The following is a 17993-nucleotide window of genomic DNA, read 5'->3' as shown; positions in this document are numbered from 1 at the left end:
CCCCCCCCCCCCCCCCGCAAAAAGAAGAAAGAAAAAAAAGCACATTCCATGTACTGATAACATGAAGCAGTGCAACTTACCTAGTTTTGTACAAAACAGATGAGGAGATAAGAGCTATTAGAAATATTAATTTAATTTGAGTAGTACTTAAGAAAATCAGCATGGAGTGAAGTGGTTAATGATTCTCACCCTCAGCAGTTGGTGGCAGAGTGAATAGATTACCCCATTCATCTGCCTTTGGGGGTGATCATACCCTGCCAGCCCTGCTGAGAACCAATTGTAACCCCTGTGTAATGTGGCTGAGGGTAAAGGAAAGCTAGGAGCCACTGCTATACAGTATTCGAGGGGAAACTGACTAGAGACCACCTGGGACGAAAGCTTAAAAATACGACTCTTTGAATGGAGAAAAGCGTACTCTTAGTTGGAAGCAGCAGGAATTGAACTAAAGTTTAGATAAAAAAGGAAAAATGACCCTTAACCAAATTTATGGAAGAGGGCAGGTACCAGGTTTAAGGAACTAGAATTCTGTTAGGACCTCTCTTGTTGCTTACTTTTGTGTATTTGACTTCATTTTGGCTTCATTTTCACATATCTGTTTTCTCTTTGAGATTTGAGCTGTGGCTATTGGCAGCTCTCAGGCTCCCCCATGGATTGGGGCTCCCTTTGTTTAATTCTGATTTTAAAATTCCTCAGCGAGATCTCATTCTTTTGGCTTGTCAGGTATTCATTCGCTTATTTTTATGGCCCTGGGGTATGGGGTACAGAATAAACTGGTGCAGAATAAACAACACCAAAACAAGCAGTTCAGTGTGATGTTCAGGGGTGGGTAGTATTTCCAAAAAGAAGTATTTAAGGTATGGCTTGTTCTTGAGATTCTAAAGAACATTGTATTCATTTTATTTTATTTATTTTTTAATTAATTTATTTTTGGCTGCATTGGGTCTTCATTGCTGCATGCAGGCTTCCTCTAGTTGCGGCATGCTGGGGCCAGTCTTCATTGCGGTGCGCAGGCTTCTCATTGCCGTGGCTTCTCTTGTCGCAGAGCGCGGGGCTCTAGGCATGTGGGCTTCAGTAGTTGTGGCGTGCGGACTCAGTAGTTGTGGCTCTCGGGCTCTAGAGCGCAGGCTCAGTAGTTGTGGTGCACGGGCTCAGTTGCTCCGCAGCATGTGGGATCCTCCCCGACCAGGGCTGAAACCCTGGTCCCCTGCACTGGCAGGTGGATTCCCAACCACTGTGCCACCAGGGAAGTCCCTGTATTCATTTTATAGCCTGTAGTCTAATGAGCAATTTCAAAGGAGGAAAATGGACAATTATTGTACTCTAAGATGGACAGTGTTTTGCATATTACAGTTTTGCTCATCTGTCCTGCAACACTGCCATGAGTACTTTTTACTGTGCTTTACAGATGAGGAAAGTGACACTCAAAAAGAGAAATGACTTGTTTAAGGTGCTAAGGGTAGTGAGAGAGGTTGGCATTCAAACCCAGGTTTGACTGACATAATACCATACTCTGTGCCAAACTATGGCCCATATTTTCTCTTGTGAGATGAAATTCACAAGTGTTGTGTTCGCCCCCTTCCCCCCCGCCCCCCTGCGCATCGTGTCTTTATCAAATTATTTCTAAAAAATAAGTGAGAAGTTTATATAAAACCGTAGACTATAGCGTCAAGGTGTAACATTTTATGTACTGTGGGGAATTCCTGCCACAGCACATCTTGTCAGAGATATGAGCTGCTGCTGCTGTATTTAAGCACAAACAACAACATGCTCAGGACTTACTGTTGAAGAGCCCTTAGGTAATAAGTGTTTGAAGCGGATGTAAGCAAGGTGAAACATTACAGGCAGCAGAACTTCCTTAAGTGCTATTTTAGGAATGTGGTCTGGCATTCTGCCAAGCAAATCCTTTCAAAAGCATATTGGCGAAATCTTTGCAAAATACTATCTCTGACCCCTTCTGCTTGTCTGTTCCATATGCCTTACGTTTTTGAAGCACAGTGCAAGAAATTCATCTAGGTTGAAAATGTTTTGGGTTAGGAAATCAGTTAGCCCTGGTTTATGACATAGTGTAAAGAAAAAAATTCTGATTTTAAGCAAACTTTTAAAGTTTACCAGAAATCTATAAAGGTGATTTAATTGATGCATTTAAAAAACCTTTAGAGGAAATATGAACAAACCTTTGGTTGTTTGCTGATACATTACTTTTTTGGATATTGATTAGTTAATGGACGTTTGCAAGACAGGAATATTTTCCCAGTTAATTTTGGTGACTTGGTTTCTGGCGATGTGTGTTTTAAAGTAATATGGCAATTCATTCCTCTGATAATAAGGTCAAAATTATTTTGACAAAGCATCTCAATACTTAGGAAGGTTAATTAGATAGTGTCTGGATAAAAGGTTCTATCTGAGATTTCAGCAGTTCAAAATGAAGCCAGCATAAAAATAGTCACTTTACAGAAATGTACCTTACAGCCAGCTGTGTGATACATAAATAAACTTGACAGGAATGCACATTCCCCAGAGCAGGAGACTACAACCATTGAGACATAAAGGAACATCATTTCTAGACTATAAATAACCGTTTGTATTTAGCTTTGTAGCTGTTAGACTTAGTCAACTCTTGGTCTTGGCAAAGGGTATTTACAGTTAAAGTAGCTTATTTTCTTAATAGGCAAGTATAAAATGACATACTTGGGTCTTTGAATGTCGTTATTTTGAGACACCTTGTATTTTTGCCAAGGCTCAGTGAAGGTTTATTTTCACGTGATCAACAAAATATTGTAAACCATTATTTTAGACTACATTAAAACTGGTTTTTTTTTGCATTTAAAAAAACTTTCATGGAGAAAAAAATTTTAACATATAATAATACCAAAGTAGACTGACTGTACAGCGAACCTCCATGTGCTCACCTAGCCTCAACAGTTATTAGGGCACAACCACTCTTGATTGATCTGTCTCTGCCCCCCCCCCATCTCTTGTGATTTTGAAGCACATCCTCAAACATCATTGTTTGTCTGTAAATATTTCAGTAACTAAAGATTCATGTATCTCTAAAAAAAAAAAGGGAGTAAAAAACCAACACATTATCATTACCACACTTGAAAAAATTAACAATAATTTAATATTGTTAGATCTAGTCAGCCTCTAAATTTGTGCACGTGTCATACATTATTTAAAAGTTTGAATTCAGTCCGCTCTGTTGTTTCCTGTTTCAGTATATTTATTGAGGAGTCTAGGCCTTGCTTTTTAGAATTTTCCGAAGTATAGATTTTGTTAATTGTGTCTCGGGAATGTTCTTAAACGTATTTCTCTGTATTTTCTATAAATTGGCAATTGTGTCTAGGGGTTCTGGTGAGATCAGGTGAGATCACTTCGTAAGTGGTGGTTTATTTATCAGGAGATGTTAATGTCTGGTTGTCCTTTCTGAAATGCCTAGGTTAAAATGAAAAAATGGCAATGTTTCAATAATTTTTCTGTTTTTTAAAAATATCTTTATTGGAGTATAATTGCTTTACAATGTTGTGTTAGTTTCTGATGTATAACAAAGTGAATCAACTATATGTATACATATATCCCCATATCCCCTCCCTCTTGAGCCTCCCTCCCATAAATTTTCATTTTTTAACTGCACCATTTCTATAGAGAGATAACTCATTTGATCAAATAGTAGTTACTGTTTGATTTCCTGACAATAACATTTGTATAGAAAAGGAAGAATAAATCTTGATTCCTTCGCCTTTTTTTAAAAAATTCGTTTTCAAAATAACAAAATGGTTTATTAGCATCCTGTAATGGGACCAATTAGTTTGTTGTTTTTTAAGTCACTGTTTTTCAACTCATGGGTTAAAACATATGTTTCAATCCTTTGTGGTTATTAACTGTTGATACTCAAATTGTCCCATATTGAGCCAGTGGGAATCTCTTCAAGTTGGCTGAGTACTTTTAACAAGACCATAGTATTATTTGATAGCTTCCTTTTTATCTGGTACGAGATGATCCTAGAACATTTCCTACCCCAGACCGGGAATCAGCCATTTTTCTGAAGAGCCCTGCTCCCTTTAAGTATGACTCATATTTGGAGACCATATTCTGGGCACTAGGGATGCTCATTGCTACAGAGTTGGTCATTTTTCTCGACCTTTTTAATGGACAGAGCTCAGCATTTTTAAAGCTATATTGTGAATTCACATCGATACTTCTGATTCAGGTTCAGGACTGTGGAGTTTTTACTTTTCATATGTGCTCCCCATTCTCTTTTAGTCTTATTCTTAAATAATGACTCTATCATAGCAAGCCTTCTCATGCATTATTTTCCATTACTTATACCTATCTAAATCATTATTCTCAAGGACATTACCTTGCCCTTGATTTCTTTTTTAATTCATGGTTTGTAGACCATTTTGGCCCACAGTGATTTCCAGATTCACAGCATGCATACATAACTTTCATTTAACAATCACTGGCGCTTCGGGATTTACTGAGTTTTAAAAATTGAAGTATTATATACACAAAGAAAAATGCATAAATATTATGTACATCATGCCATTACTAGCATCCCAGAAGTCTCTTTCATTCTTCATCCCATATACCACCCTCATTCACCACTCTGAAAGAAAAAGAAGAAAAGATTATATCGTTCTGATTTCTAATATTATTGATTAGTTTTGTGTGCTTTAGAACTTTATAATTTTGTTTTAGCGTTCATGATATGAGGGAAAGAGAGCTCTTTCTAGCTCTTTCCAACTCTACTTGTGTCCAGGTAGCATTCAGAAAAAAATGTATCTTTATCTTTGTCACATTCAGAACTTCTCTGTAATACCTTAGGAATCTAAGAAGAAACCCAAGCATGGGCACTTCTTGGTTTAAATATTTATCTTAAGTAGGCTAGATTTTTGTGTTAGTTAGCAATTTCCATTTTCCCCCATTATGTTTGTACCCTTTGCATGTTTACTCTTTCTTTTGATTTACAGTAACTCTATTTGTATTAGGGATATTAGACTTTTACCTATTGTGCTGCAAATATTCTCTCCCCGTCTCTCATTTGTATTTAAGCTTTATTGCTATAGTGGATTTAAAATATGCTGTGTAGTATAATCTGTTGAGTTTTGTGTTCTGCTTAGGAAGGCCACCTCCACCCAAGAGTATGTTAAAAAATAAATCTGCATTTTTTTTCCAGCTAAATTTTATTGTTTGTTTATATTTGGATTCAGATATAGTATGAGGTATCTCTGTTAACATTTAAATGTGATAGGATGTTTAAACATCTTTCGTTGGCCTTTCCCATTAAAAAAAACCTGCTCGAATTTCATCTGCTTATGGCCACTATAGTTTTCCATCACAAACTTCTAGAAAAAGTTTCCACCTGTATTTTTCTGCTTCACCTTCTTTTTGCCAATTCAGTGTTTCCGGCATGGCCTGTCTCTGCCTTACCATTGCACTGAAACTAAATACTTAGGCCTAGGGCAGCCTTGCCCTTCTTTTAACTGAACTCAGTAGACTGAATTTAGACCCCCTCTTTCCTGAGCAGCATGTAATTGTCGTCGTTGGTAACTTTCTCCTTGGAATACATCTCCTTTGGCTTCTTTTTTTTTTTTTGGCGGTACATGGGCCTCTCACTGTTGTGGCCTCTCCCGTTGAGGAGCACAGGCTCCAGACGCGCAGGCTCAGTGGCCATGGCTCACGGGCCCAGCCGCTCCGCGGCATGTGGGATCTTCCCGGACTGGGGCACGAACCCGTGTCCCCTGCATCGGCAGGCGGACTCTCAACCACTGCGCCACCAGGGAAGCCCTCCTTTGGCTTCTTTGATCTAGCTTTTTCCTGGTTTTCTTCCTACTTCTGTCACTTTTGTAGCCACTTCTTTTTTTTAATCCCCCCAATATTGGTATTCTCTAGAATTCCTTTAGTTAGATTCTCTACAGTTCACACTTCAGGCTCTTCCTTGGGTGATGCCATTAACCACTCTTATGGCTTCAATTATCAGCAATATTCTGATAACCCCAAGTCTCTAGCTCAAATTTCTTTTTTAAACAATGTATTTAACGGTACTGATGAACCTAGTGGCAGGGCAGGAATAAAGATGCAGATGTAGAGAACAGACTTGAGGACACGTGGGGGGGGCGGGAAGCTGGGACGAAGTGAAAGAGTGGCACTGATATATACACTGCCAAATGTAAAATAGATAGCTAGTGAGAAGCTGCCACATAGCACAGGGAGATCAGCTCGGTGCTTTGTGACGACCTTAGAGGGGTGGGATAGGGACGGTGGGAGGGAGGCACAAGAGGGAGGGGATATGGGGACACGTGTATGCATATGGCTGATTTGCTTTGTTGTGCAACAGAAACTAACACAACATTGTAAAGCAATTATACTCCAGTAAAGATATGAAAAAACAAACAAAACAATGTGTTGTTTATGCCCCATAGGTACTTAAAACCAAACCTATCATTATTTCTTTCCCTCACCCCTAAAATCAGCACATCTTTATTATAATTCCCATTTCAGAGAAAAAAACAGACTCCTACCTAGTTGCCCTATGTAGAAACCTATTTATCATTTTAAAAAATTGAGTTGAAATTCAGATAACACGAAACTAACCATTTTTAAAAAAAACTAGCCACGTTAAAGTGTACAGTTCAGTGGTATTCAGTGTATTCACAGTGTTGTGCAACCACCATCTCTTTTCAGTTTCGAAACATTTTCATCACTCCACCAAAGCCTCCCGTACTCATTTATCATACTCTATCTCCGTCCCATCCCACCCCCCCACCCTCACCCCCCATTTTGCTTTCTGTCTCCGGATTTGTGGATATAAAAGGAGTCATACAATATGTCACCTTATGTGCTGGTTTCTTTCACTTAGCCTGATGTTTTTGAGGTTCATCTAAGTTGTAGCATGTATCAGCCCTTAAATTCCTTTTTTAATGGCTGAATAATATTCCATTGTATGTATATATCATAATTTGTTCATTCATTGATGGACATTTGGGTTGTTTCCACTTTTTGACTGTTATGGATAATGCTGCAGTATAAACATTTGGGTACAAATTCCTATATGGGTAGATGTTTTCATTTCTCTTGGGTATATACCTAGGAGTGTAATTACTGGGCTATATGGTAACTCAATGTTTATAAACTTTTTGAGGAAATGTGTGTCAATTTTGGCTTATTATCTAAAACCCCCCACATCACCAAGCTTGGTTGATGGATTCTCTCTCCTGTGTATCCCTGTTTATTATTCCCACTACCATATACTAAAGGTACACTTTTCAGGATTACTTTAATAGCTTCCTTTCTGGTCTCTTCGTCATCACATGGCCTTACTCTTTCACATACTTTTTTTCCACATATCTTTCATATACTGAGAGATTGGTTTTTGAAAAAGTAAATCTCATGAGGTCACCTCATTGTTTTAAAAACAAAACAAAACAAAAACAAACTCTTCAAAGGCTCGTCATTTCTCTCTGGATAAAGGCTAAACTAACATGGCTTCTAAAGGCTCTTTGCAGTCCTTCCGACATGCTATCTAGCTTCAGCTGTATGACTTCCCCCCCCACCCCCCATATGCTGATCTCCATATTTCAAGTTTTTGTATATGTTCCTCTGTGTAAGCCTTGCACCTTCTCCACCAAAATCCTTTGTCTTATTTCAGATGTCTCTTCTCTTTTCAGACGCCTTTCTGTCTCTTCATGATTATAATGGGCCCTTCTTTGTGCCCCTCCAAATTCTTGTACTAATGTTGGAGCATTTAATTGCCTGTTTACTTCTGTGAGAATCAGGAGCTGATAGTTAAGTGCCGGGTGATGCAGTACAGACTAAAAGTATGATTAATAGGAATTTAGCAGAAGTCAAAAGAAGATTATTTGGTAAGTTATTTAGGGAAGGCCCCTTGGAGGAATTGGACCTTGAAGGAATCATGAAGGTAGGTAACTATCTGCCACTAATAGGTAGATTAAGCCTGTTAAATACCCATGGATCTAGGCTATGAGGATCCACGCTAGGGGCAAAAGCCATGACAAAACTGAGATAGATGGACATCTTGCAGCATTACTTTTGCATTACTTAATGAAACAAGGAATGGACACAATCACTCCTGTAGAAGAAAAGCGTGGAAAGAATGTGCAAAAGATTTTTAAAGAACTTATGGTGTATTGACAAAAGTGAGAAGGAATAATTTACTTTATGGAAAGTGTAAGGAAATTTTCAAGGGTAATTTTGACCATGTATGCTAATTTAAGAATTTACCCACCTACATTTATAAAATTCCACTGGACTTCTGATGTAAAATGCAACAATTAGGTGATTTCTAGATAAATTATAGAGTCTTCCATAAGACTCTTGCATATAGTGTTGGAGAAAATAGTCTAAGTAATATACCAGTGTTTGTCTAGAGAAAGGTTAGAAATGAGATAACTCAGTGTAGAATTTACCTGCCCAGATTGTAATGGTCTATGCTCCACTCTGTCCCTCAGACAGTAAAAGTGGGACTTTCAGATCCTTCCCAGTATGTCTACAGCATATTGGCACTCAGTAAATGTTTGCATTGATAAACAAAATAACAAGATTGAAATACAATTTCTTTGCATTTTCAGTATTTAAAAAATGTCTTAGAATAGCTGTTTAAAAGTAAAAATGCATTTCTTGTGTTTCAAAACACAGTACTGATTTAAAACTATTTATAAAAATCTGTTTTGCCAGTTAGGCAAAAATACTAGACTTACGAATTAAAAAAAAAAAATCTCCCCTCAAATTTTGAGAAAAGAAGCCATTCACGTTTAAATATAAATAAACTTTCACTTTTGGCACTCTCTGTGTTTCACTGGCATGTTGGAGTGTTAAATCTGTTGAAATAACCACCTCTGATTCCTCAAAAAATTAATATTTTCTTCTCAGTTACTAACACACTTTGTTCAGTCTTTATAGCACTCTGAGTTGTATTATACTTACTTATCATGAGACTGAGCTCCTTGAGGATGATGGCAGGAATTATATGAGAATTACAAACCTGTTCAGCCTCCCAGCAAACCCTCTCTCAGTCGCTCTCCTGTGTGCTTTGTCCCACTTCTCAATTTGAGCCAACCAGTGCCGCTTGTTGGTGATTCATATATTTATACGCACACACAATCGTGACTGTGGTGATGACTTCACAGCTATATACATATATCAATATGTAAAAAAAAATGTAATTTAAATATGCGCAACTTACCGAACGTCAATTATATCTCATTAAAGCTGTTTAAAAAATCCTGACATGACGCTCACCATGGATTGGTCATTACTTTATTAAGCTCTGTGTCTCTAGGAACTGTTTCTCACCTGTCTCCTCTAAGGTGCCCTCATGGCCTGTGTCCCCGCCACCTCACTAGTTCTTTGCCTCTGTTCTCGTCCCCAACCCCCGTCATTCCCCATCCGTGCTAGAGCACTCTCTCTGGAAGAGGAAAATCTCACGTTGCTACTGCTGTTCCTGTAGGCTCCAGCTATTATTCTTTTTTTTCGTGAATTTTTATTTTTACATTTTTATTGGAGTATAATTGCTTTACAATAGTGTGTTAGTTTCTGCTTTGTAACAAAGTGAATCAGTTATACATATGTTCCCATATCTCTTCCTTCTTGCATCTCCCTCCCTCCCACCTTTCTTATCCCACCCCTCTAGGTGATCACAAAGCACCGAGCTGATCTCCCTGTGCTATGCGGCTGCTTCCCACTAGCTATCTATTTTAAGTTTGGTAGTGTATATATGTCCATGCCACTCTCTCACTTTGTCACAGCTTACCCTTCCCCCTCCCCATATCCTCAAGTCCATTCTCTAGTAGGTCTGTGTCTTTATTCCCCTCTTACCCCTAGGCTCTTCATGACATTTTTTCCCCTTAGATTCCATATATATGTGTTAGCATACGGTATTTGTCTTTCTCTTTCTGACTTACTTCACTCTGTATGACAGACTCTAGGTCCATCCACCTCACTACAAATAACTCAATTTCGTTTCTTTTTATGGCTGAGCAATATTCCATTGTATATATGTGCCACATCTTCTTTATCCATTCATCCGATGATGGACACTTAGGTTGCTTCCATCTCCTGGCTATCCAGCTATTATTCTTAAGCTACTCCTGGGTGCTGGAAACTCTGGTCAGCAAGGGGGTCAACACACATAGGCAGGATGGATGGAGCCTCTGCTCTCTCTGTGCTCAGAGTCTGATGGGCCGCACATGAACGCCAACTGTAGTCGTATATCCCCAAGAATACAGAGGACTTACTCATGTAGACATATAGTTATTAGTATAAATGAAGGTTGCTTAAGCAGCAAATTCCAATGAAAAGGTATCAGGCACTCTTGGTGTTTCTGAATATGTATCCTAAAGACCACAGCATAAGAATTACCAGAAATATTGGTTTGATTTCCCTCTGAACCAGAATCTCTAGGGGATGGGCCTGACACCTGCATTTTATTTTATTTATTTTAAAAATATGTTTATTTATTTATTTGGCTGTTCTGGGTCTTAGTTGTGACATGTGGGATCTAGTTCCCTGACCAGGGATCAAACCCGGGCCCTCTGCATTGGGAGTGTGGAGTCTTAACCACTGGACCACCAGGGAAGTCCTGACACCTGCATTTTAATAAGCTCTCTGTATGGCTATACCTATATACCACTAGGGAGCTACTAGAATGGTGAGAACCTAGCTGGAAACCAGGGTAGAAGTAAAAGGGCACAGTAGAAGTTGATCTTCTGGATACTTTGCTTTACCCATTGCTTCTTTGTGTTATAGAAATGGAAATGTTTTGGACATCAGGTAGCATTTTGCTAATGGATCCAGGTGTGTTCATTTAACAGGTTAGAATTTATAACGTATATTCAAGTTCTGTAATGAATGTTGGGTGAAGATTATTTACTTAAAATTTTTGATTAACATTTTCTTTTTCCACAGAACTCAACAAAAACCCAGTGGAAGGCTTTTCAGCAGGTTTAATAGATGACAATGATCTCTACCGATGGGAAGTCCTTATTATTGGTCCTCCAGATACACTTTAGTAAGTATAATGGAACTAACATCCAAGTGGAGCTCTTTCAGCAATTGAAATATAAACTATTTTGACAAACTGAAGTTTCCCAGTTTATAAAAGTGATAAAGTTAATCAGTTTTAATTAATCTCTATTAACTGATGTAAAGATACACAACAGAATGTGGTGTAATCAAAGAGCAATAGAAAAAGATGGAATTTCTTAAATATGTAATGCATTTTTAGATTCAAAGACCACAGTCTGATTTTCTGTTCTGTGTGTTTGCAGACCAACTTAAACTTACTAATATTTAATGTTCTGTAAGATGGATCTTGACTATCTGATGTTAGTGACTAGTACAAGTCTCACACTTTAATTTTTTTTTTGCGGTACGCTGGCCTCTCACTGTTGTGGCCTCTCCCGTTGCGGAGCACAGGCTCCGGACGCACAGGCTCAGCGGCCATGGCTCACGGGCCCAGCCGCTCCGCGGCATGTGGGATCCTCCCGGACCAGGGCTCGGACCCGTGTCCCCTGCATCAGCAGGCGGACTCTCAACCACTGCACCACCAGGGAAGCCCTCACACTTTCTTTAGAAGTTGAGGTATTGAAAAAAAAAATGCAGCAACCTTCTCAAAGATATACAACTGAAGGACAGCAGGGACCTTCTTGGGGAGTATACTTGGTCACTCTACTGTGGTCCTTGATGGTACTAACCAGCAAGGATTTGGATACATCAAACATTTTTTTGATGGTGAAATAGTTTTATTTTAGATGTTCTGAGATGGTAACTCCCTTGTCTCCCCTTCGCCAACACCTGATGTAAGAGAAAATTCAGAGCTAGTTCTATACCAGAGCAAACTGGTATATGACATACAGAGTTGAGCTGTAGTATTGATTTGGGGGTTTTCTGAGGTCTGAAAAAAAATGATTTATGTTTTGTCACAACTATTCCCAGTCAAAATTTTTGCTGATTCCCCAGCGGTATGTTTGCATTGGTAATTGTTTTTTTTTAATGGTATTATTTATTTTTTAAAAAATATTTATTTATTTGGTTGCACCAGGTCTTAGTTGCGGCTTGCAGGCTCATTAGTTGTGACATATGAACTCTTAGTTGTGGCATGCATGTGGGTTCCAGTTCCCTGACCAGGATTGAACCTGGGCCCCCTGCGTTGGGAGCTCGGAGTCTTATGCACTGTGCCACCAGGGAAGTCCCTGCATTGGTAATTGTTGCAAACTAAAATAACTCAGTTTAGTCATTCTACAATGTTAGTTTGGTAAATAACAGTAGCCAATGAAAGCCATCCTAGAGGTATTCCTCCACAACCTTAATATTATTTATTTGAAAGCAAATTTCTTACCAAATTTTGCACACAAAAATCATACATACAGCCTGGCCTATGAGCCTGATGAGGTTCTGGTCTTCTAGGATTTTAAATCAAAACATATTGCGTGAAGGTTTACTCAAGGGAGATACAGCAACATTCCAGTGACAGAATCTTGTTAATCTTAAAGTTGATATGTGATAACAAGAAAAATTCTTCTAAACTAATGTCTGTGTAGAAGATTACCTAGGCATCCAGGTTTGACCTCAATCTCTAAGGACCTTGCAAAATTTGTACACTTTTTTCGTGTGATGGTGGCAAGCATCTCTAAATATTATCAGCTGGTCCGTATATATGTTGTGTCCCTTCAGCTTCACCAAAGAGAGACACTTTAATACTCATTGCACTAATTAGGCCATTCTTGCCGCCAATAAAAATATTTCTGGCCTTTCGTATACATTTAAAAACTGCTGGCTGTTGATCTGAGGTGTGGACAGCAGACGCATTTGTGGCAGCTCCTCTGGAGTTGCTAACGAGACAACTGGCTGCCACTTCTGCACTGTCCCTTCCTGATGAGAGCACTGGCTGCACCTGGGCTGCAGTTTAACCTCAGTGCCACACGTACTTTGAACATCCTGTGAGTAATGAAGCCTTAATGCAATTGACAGACCTTATAATAATCATCCAAAATTACTTTGGTATGATTGCTTTTTATTAATGACCTCTTCTAAAATTCATGTGCTGATAGTTATAAAATTGTTTTTAAAGCCCTCAAAAAAGAGGTTTATGATTTATTGAGTTCAGGCCATCCCTTTTAGCGACTTCCTACATAGAATGGTTGCAAAAATAAAGCAGTATACTGGCATTTACATTACTCATTCATTTAGTTTCCAAAAGTTTTTTCAGCACTCTTATGCTAGATGCTAGGAACATGATCTTGAATTAGCTAATAGTCACTGTTCCCAAAGAGGTTACAGTTTAGTCGGCAAGACAGCTCATTGCATAGTTATTTAATACACTTTGAGGACAGCCATGATGGAGGACAGCCATGATGGAGGGAGGCATTAGGTGTTGTGAGAACTCGTTGGTAGCATGGCAGGTTATGAGTGTGTCAGGGAATTTTTCCCAGAGGAAGAGATGTCTAAAGTGGGAACTGAAGAGTTAGTAACTGTAATAGTTAGTAGGCTTTTGGCTACAAGCAACAGAAATTGGATTTTAGCTGGCTTAGAAAATAAGGAATTTTTTTAAAAAAATAAAATTATTTATTTATTTTTGGCTGCATTGGGTCTTCGTTGCTGCATGCTGGCTTTCTCTAGTTGCAGCAAGCGGGGGCTCCTCTTCCTTGCGGTGCGCGGGCCTCTCATTGTGGTGCCTTCTCTTGTTTTGGAGCACGGGCTCTTGGTGCGCCAGCTTCAGTAGTTGTGGCACACGGGCTCAGTAGTTGTGGCTCGTGGGCTCTAGAGCGCAGGCTCAATAGTTGTGGTGCACGGGCTTAGTTGCTTTGTGGCGTATGGGATCTTCTCGGACCAGGGCTTGCACCCGTGTCCCCTTCATTGGCAGGCAGATTCCTAACTGCTGTGCCACCAGCGAAGCCCCCTCTTGAGGCTTTCTTTCTGTGAAAAACATTCTGAAACTGGTGTGACATGCCTGCTATTTTCAGACTAATGATTATCAAGTAGTGTGGCTAGCTGCCCATATCCTCGGCAAGAAAAATGTCAGGTAGGATGGCAGTAGGTTTTTACAGAAACTTTAGGAGACATGGGTAGCACCACGTAATCATAAATCTTATAAATTTGTATGAGGGAATGGTGAATGTGTACCTTTCCTGTATCTCTTATTCTTTTTTTCATCACTAATGGCTAGTGTGCTCAAGAAGTATGCTTTATTTTGTTTCCTACCTCTGCCAATGATGTGAAGAATTTGGAGAATCTTAAGATTATATGTATTTTGTAGTATTATTGCCTTACCTGGAGTGGGTATAGAAAATGAAGAGGTGGCTAACTAAACTCTCTGATTAATATTCTTTTACACTAACAAAATTCTTCCACAGTTCTGTTTAAAACTTAGAGGCGCAAGCCATATATTCTGTAATGAAATTTTGGAGGGAATGAACCTGCCTGCATGGCTTAGAAATTGATTGATCAATGGCAGTGCCGTGCCACTTATCATTTAGTGCTTAAGAACATGAGTTTTGGAGACTGTCTTTGTTTAGCTCCCTGAGGCTACCACTGTTATCTGTGTGACTTTAAACAGTTATTTAAACTTTGTCTTGTTTCGTTTCTAGGGTAAAACCCAATGCCTAGAAAGAGTTCAGAATGTTCAACATTCTGTTGTTTGTAATAGCAAAAGAAATCAGAAGCAAACATTTTGATTGTAATAGAAAAATTGTGGCAGGTAAAAATGAATAAACAGGAGACAGATATTATCAGGAATATATAAAAGAACAGTGTTGAGCAAAATTTCAGATGGCAGCATATGGTTTATCATTTAAATAAGTAAATATGGCAGAATGATAGGAGCTGACAAAGTAGAATGATAGGATCTGATACTTGTAAGATTTTTATCATTTTAATAACAAAAACAGTAAGGGAAGTCTAATAGAAGAAACTTGAACTAGGCCTAGATTTCCCAACCTTTTCAAATGTGAAACTATTGGTTTCATACCTCTTTTTAACATCATACTAGTAATTACACTATTAATACCTGTGAAGAGAATGTATAATGGGAGGGAAGGTATTTTTAATTCATTGATGCTTTTCATAAACTTTCATTTTGTTCATCATAGTAGATCTTTATATATTTGAAAAATAGTGAATATGTGACATTTTAATATTTAGTTTACTATGTTTTGTATTCTTTGAGTGTTCTGAGTTTTTTGCTAACTTGGCTGTTCACTGTTCACTAGAAGTTTGTGCCCACAAGTTGGGACTACTGAACTAGGCTTTTAAAAATAACAAGTAGGATTTTCACAGGTATTAGAGAAGTTAGAGATTCCACCTGTAGCAGAAAAACTGTAAGGAACTGCATGATTAGTTTAGAATGGGTGAGGACATTGCAGACAGAGTTAAAATTGTGTACTTTAAACTTTTAAGGATAGTCCTATTAAAATTTAAAGATTGAAAATAATTCAATAGACTAAGGCAATTTTTCATGATAGGGGTTCCAATCAGCTAATATAAAGCTTTTTTAAAAAAAATGATTTTACTTATTTATTTTTGGCTGTGTTAGGTCTTTGTTATGCAGGCTTTCTCTAGTTGCAGCGAGTGGAGGTTACTCTTCGTTGTGGTGCGCGGGCTTCTCATTGCAGTGGCTTCTCTTGTGGAGCACGGGTTCTAGGCACGCAGGCTTCAGTAGTTGTGGTGCACGGACTCAGTAGTTGTGGCTCGCGGGCTCTAGAAGGCAGGCTCAGTAGTTGTGACACACAGGCTTAGTTGTTCTGCACGTGGGATCTTCCCGGAGCAGGGCTCAAACCCATGTCACCTGCATTGGCAGGTGGATTCTTAACCACTGCGCCACCAGGGAAGCCCCTAATATAAAGCTTTTAAGTAGATCTGATATCAGTTAGAACTCAGGGACCCAGGAAAGCTAACTTAGTATCAGGGAATAGTCTTACCAGTGAGATAAAGTACATGGGCTTTGTGGTAGCTGTTTTGATGTTGTTTTACATAGATTCTTGGCTATTTTCTGTATTTGTGGCTTTCAAAGTGTTTTTGTTTTTGCGGTATGCGGGCCTCTCACTGTTGCGGCCTCTCCCGTTGCGGAGCACAGGCTCCGGACGCACAGGCTCAGCGGCCATGGCTCACGGCCCAGCCGCTCTGCGGCATGTGGGATCTTCCCGGACCAGGGCACGAACCTGCGTCCCCTGCATCGGCAGGCGGACTCTCAACCACTGCACCACCAGGGAAGCCCTTTTTATTCTATTTTTATTGGTTTATAAAGAAAACTCGTTAGTGACTCACTTACTTAGCTTTGCAGCCCCAGTTTGAAAAAGTAGTTCATAGAATTAATATTTCCTAAGGCCAGTTTTGGCACTAATTTATCCAGTTGGGGTAACAAACATAGTCCGAGAAGGTAGACTTATCTCTTAACAGTGTAATGCGCTCTTTACAACTGCTGTTCTAGTCTCCATTCCCTCAAGTCTTCATGTTTTTTCCCTTCAATAGATAGTCTCATAAATTATGAAAATTAAGACCATAAGGCAGGCATAAAATTTGTCAGCTTTCTTCCTTTTTACCCCTGGATATCTGTACTACATTCAGTCTGTTTTCTTCCTGTGCAAAAGGAAAGGATATTCTTTCTTTTTCGTGGTAAGCCCTTTACTACCCTTATTTTCTTTCTTCTAATTTCTCAGTTACTCTGTTTCGAGGTTTTTAAAGTCGAGGTTACTTTTTATACTTGGAATCCAGTGGCCTTTCCTAAGTATTCAGAAGTGTTTGGTGTTAATGATCTACCTTTCTTTGTTTAACTCCCCTCATCTTGCTTTTATGATTAGAAAAAGGCAATAAGAATTAATACTTGCTTGTGGTTAAAAATTCATGGTATATCAAAATGTACAAAGCAGAAAGTAAAAAAATCTCATAATCTTGTGCTTCAGAGTTAATTAACCATTATTATTATATATTGGTGTCATGTTTCCAGACATTTTTCTATTTGTATATAAACATACCCTCACTTTTTCTTCGTAAAGGCAAATGGGCTTATTCTATAGATTAAAAAAAAAATTAACAATAGATTGCTCATATCATTCCAGTATTTATTACCAGTATTTTTCTTGATATTTTCCTCCGACTCTAGAATGGTAAGTGCCATAAATCAGTGATCTCTAATGTTTTGGTCCCTGTTGTATTCTTCTACATACAACAGTGCCTCCCATAGGTAGATAATCATTATCTATTTGTTTAATGAATGAAAACCATTTAATGAGCTGAGGATTCCATTTCTCGATGATCTGAAACACAGTCAGATGACCCTGCTCTGATGGGGTGTACATCTTACAATAAGAGAATCAGAGGTATGAATTGCTTTTGCAATAAAGAAATGAAAAGAGGTCCATGTGATAGAGGGACACAGTGGCTAGTTAAGATTGGGTAGTCAAGTAAAATCATTCTCAAGAGGTAACATTTAAGCTGAGTTCTGAATATGACAAAGGGAGAACAGTGTTTCAAACAGAGGAAACAGCTAGTACCAAGGACACAAGTCCGGGGCTTTGTCATTTTTGCCCCATAAGGCTGACTTTTTTTCATTGGTTTTCTTTAACAATGACTTATGTTGTTTTGACAGTTGTTTAGGAACAGTTCCTAAGCAAATGACAGTGCTCTGCAGTGCCTTAACACAACAGTCACAGCCACATGTGCCTATTAGAATTAAACAAGATTAAAAATTCTGTTCCTCAGTTGTACTAGCCATATTGGCATGTGGGATCTTCCCAGACCGGGGCACGAACCCGTGTCCCCTGCATTGGCAGGCGGACTCTCAACCACTGCGCCACCAGGGAAGCCCTCGCCATATTATTGATACAAGTGGTTGGTGGCTAACATATTGGCCAGCATAACTATAAACCATCTCTAGTGTGTGAAAGTTCTGTTGCACAGCCCTACTTTGGAAAGTCACCAATTATAAACTCCTTGAGAGACTTTATGCTTTGTTCACTGCTGTACTCCCAGTGTCTGACACG

At 38.9% G+C, this 17993-nt stretch overlaps 1 protein-coding gene across 1 annotated transcript in view; it reads left to right on the top strand.

The window, feature by feature from the left end:
* UBE2G1 (ubiquitin conjugating enzyme E2 G1) overlaps window positions 1-17993 on the top strand; it is a 104592-nt gene that overhangs the window by 60170 nt on the left and 26429 nt on the right. Inside the window, exon 2 of the mRNA XM_024736378.1 lies at window positions 10924-11026. Coding sequence (XP_024592146.1) covers window positions 10924-11026 — 103 coding nt within the window. The remainder of the gene's footprint in view (window positions 1-10923; window positions 11027-17993) is intronic.

The sequence above is a fragment of the Neophocaena asiaeorientalis genome, unplaced genomic scaffold (genome assembly GCF_003031525.2).
Source record: "Neophocaena asiaeorientalis asiaeorientalis breed wild unplaced genomic scaffold, Neophocaena_asiaeorientalis_V1.1 scaffold129, whole genome shotgun sequence".
Lineage (NCBI taxonomy): Eukaryota > Metazoa > Chordata > Mammalia > Artiodactyla > Phocoenidae > Neophocaena > Neophocaena asiaeorientalis.
This window is presented reverse-complemented; position numbering and strand designations above follow the sequence as displayed.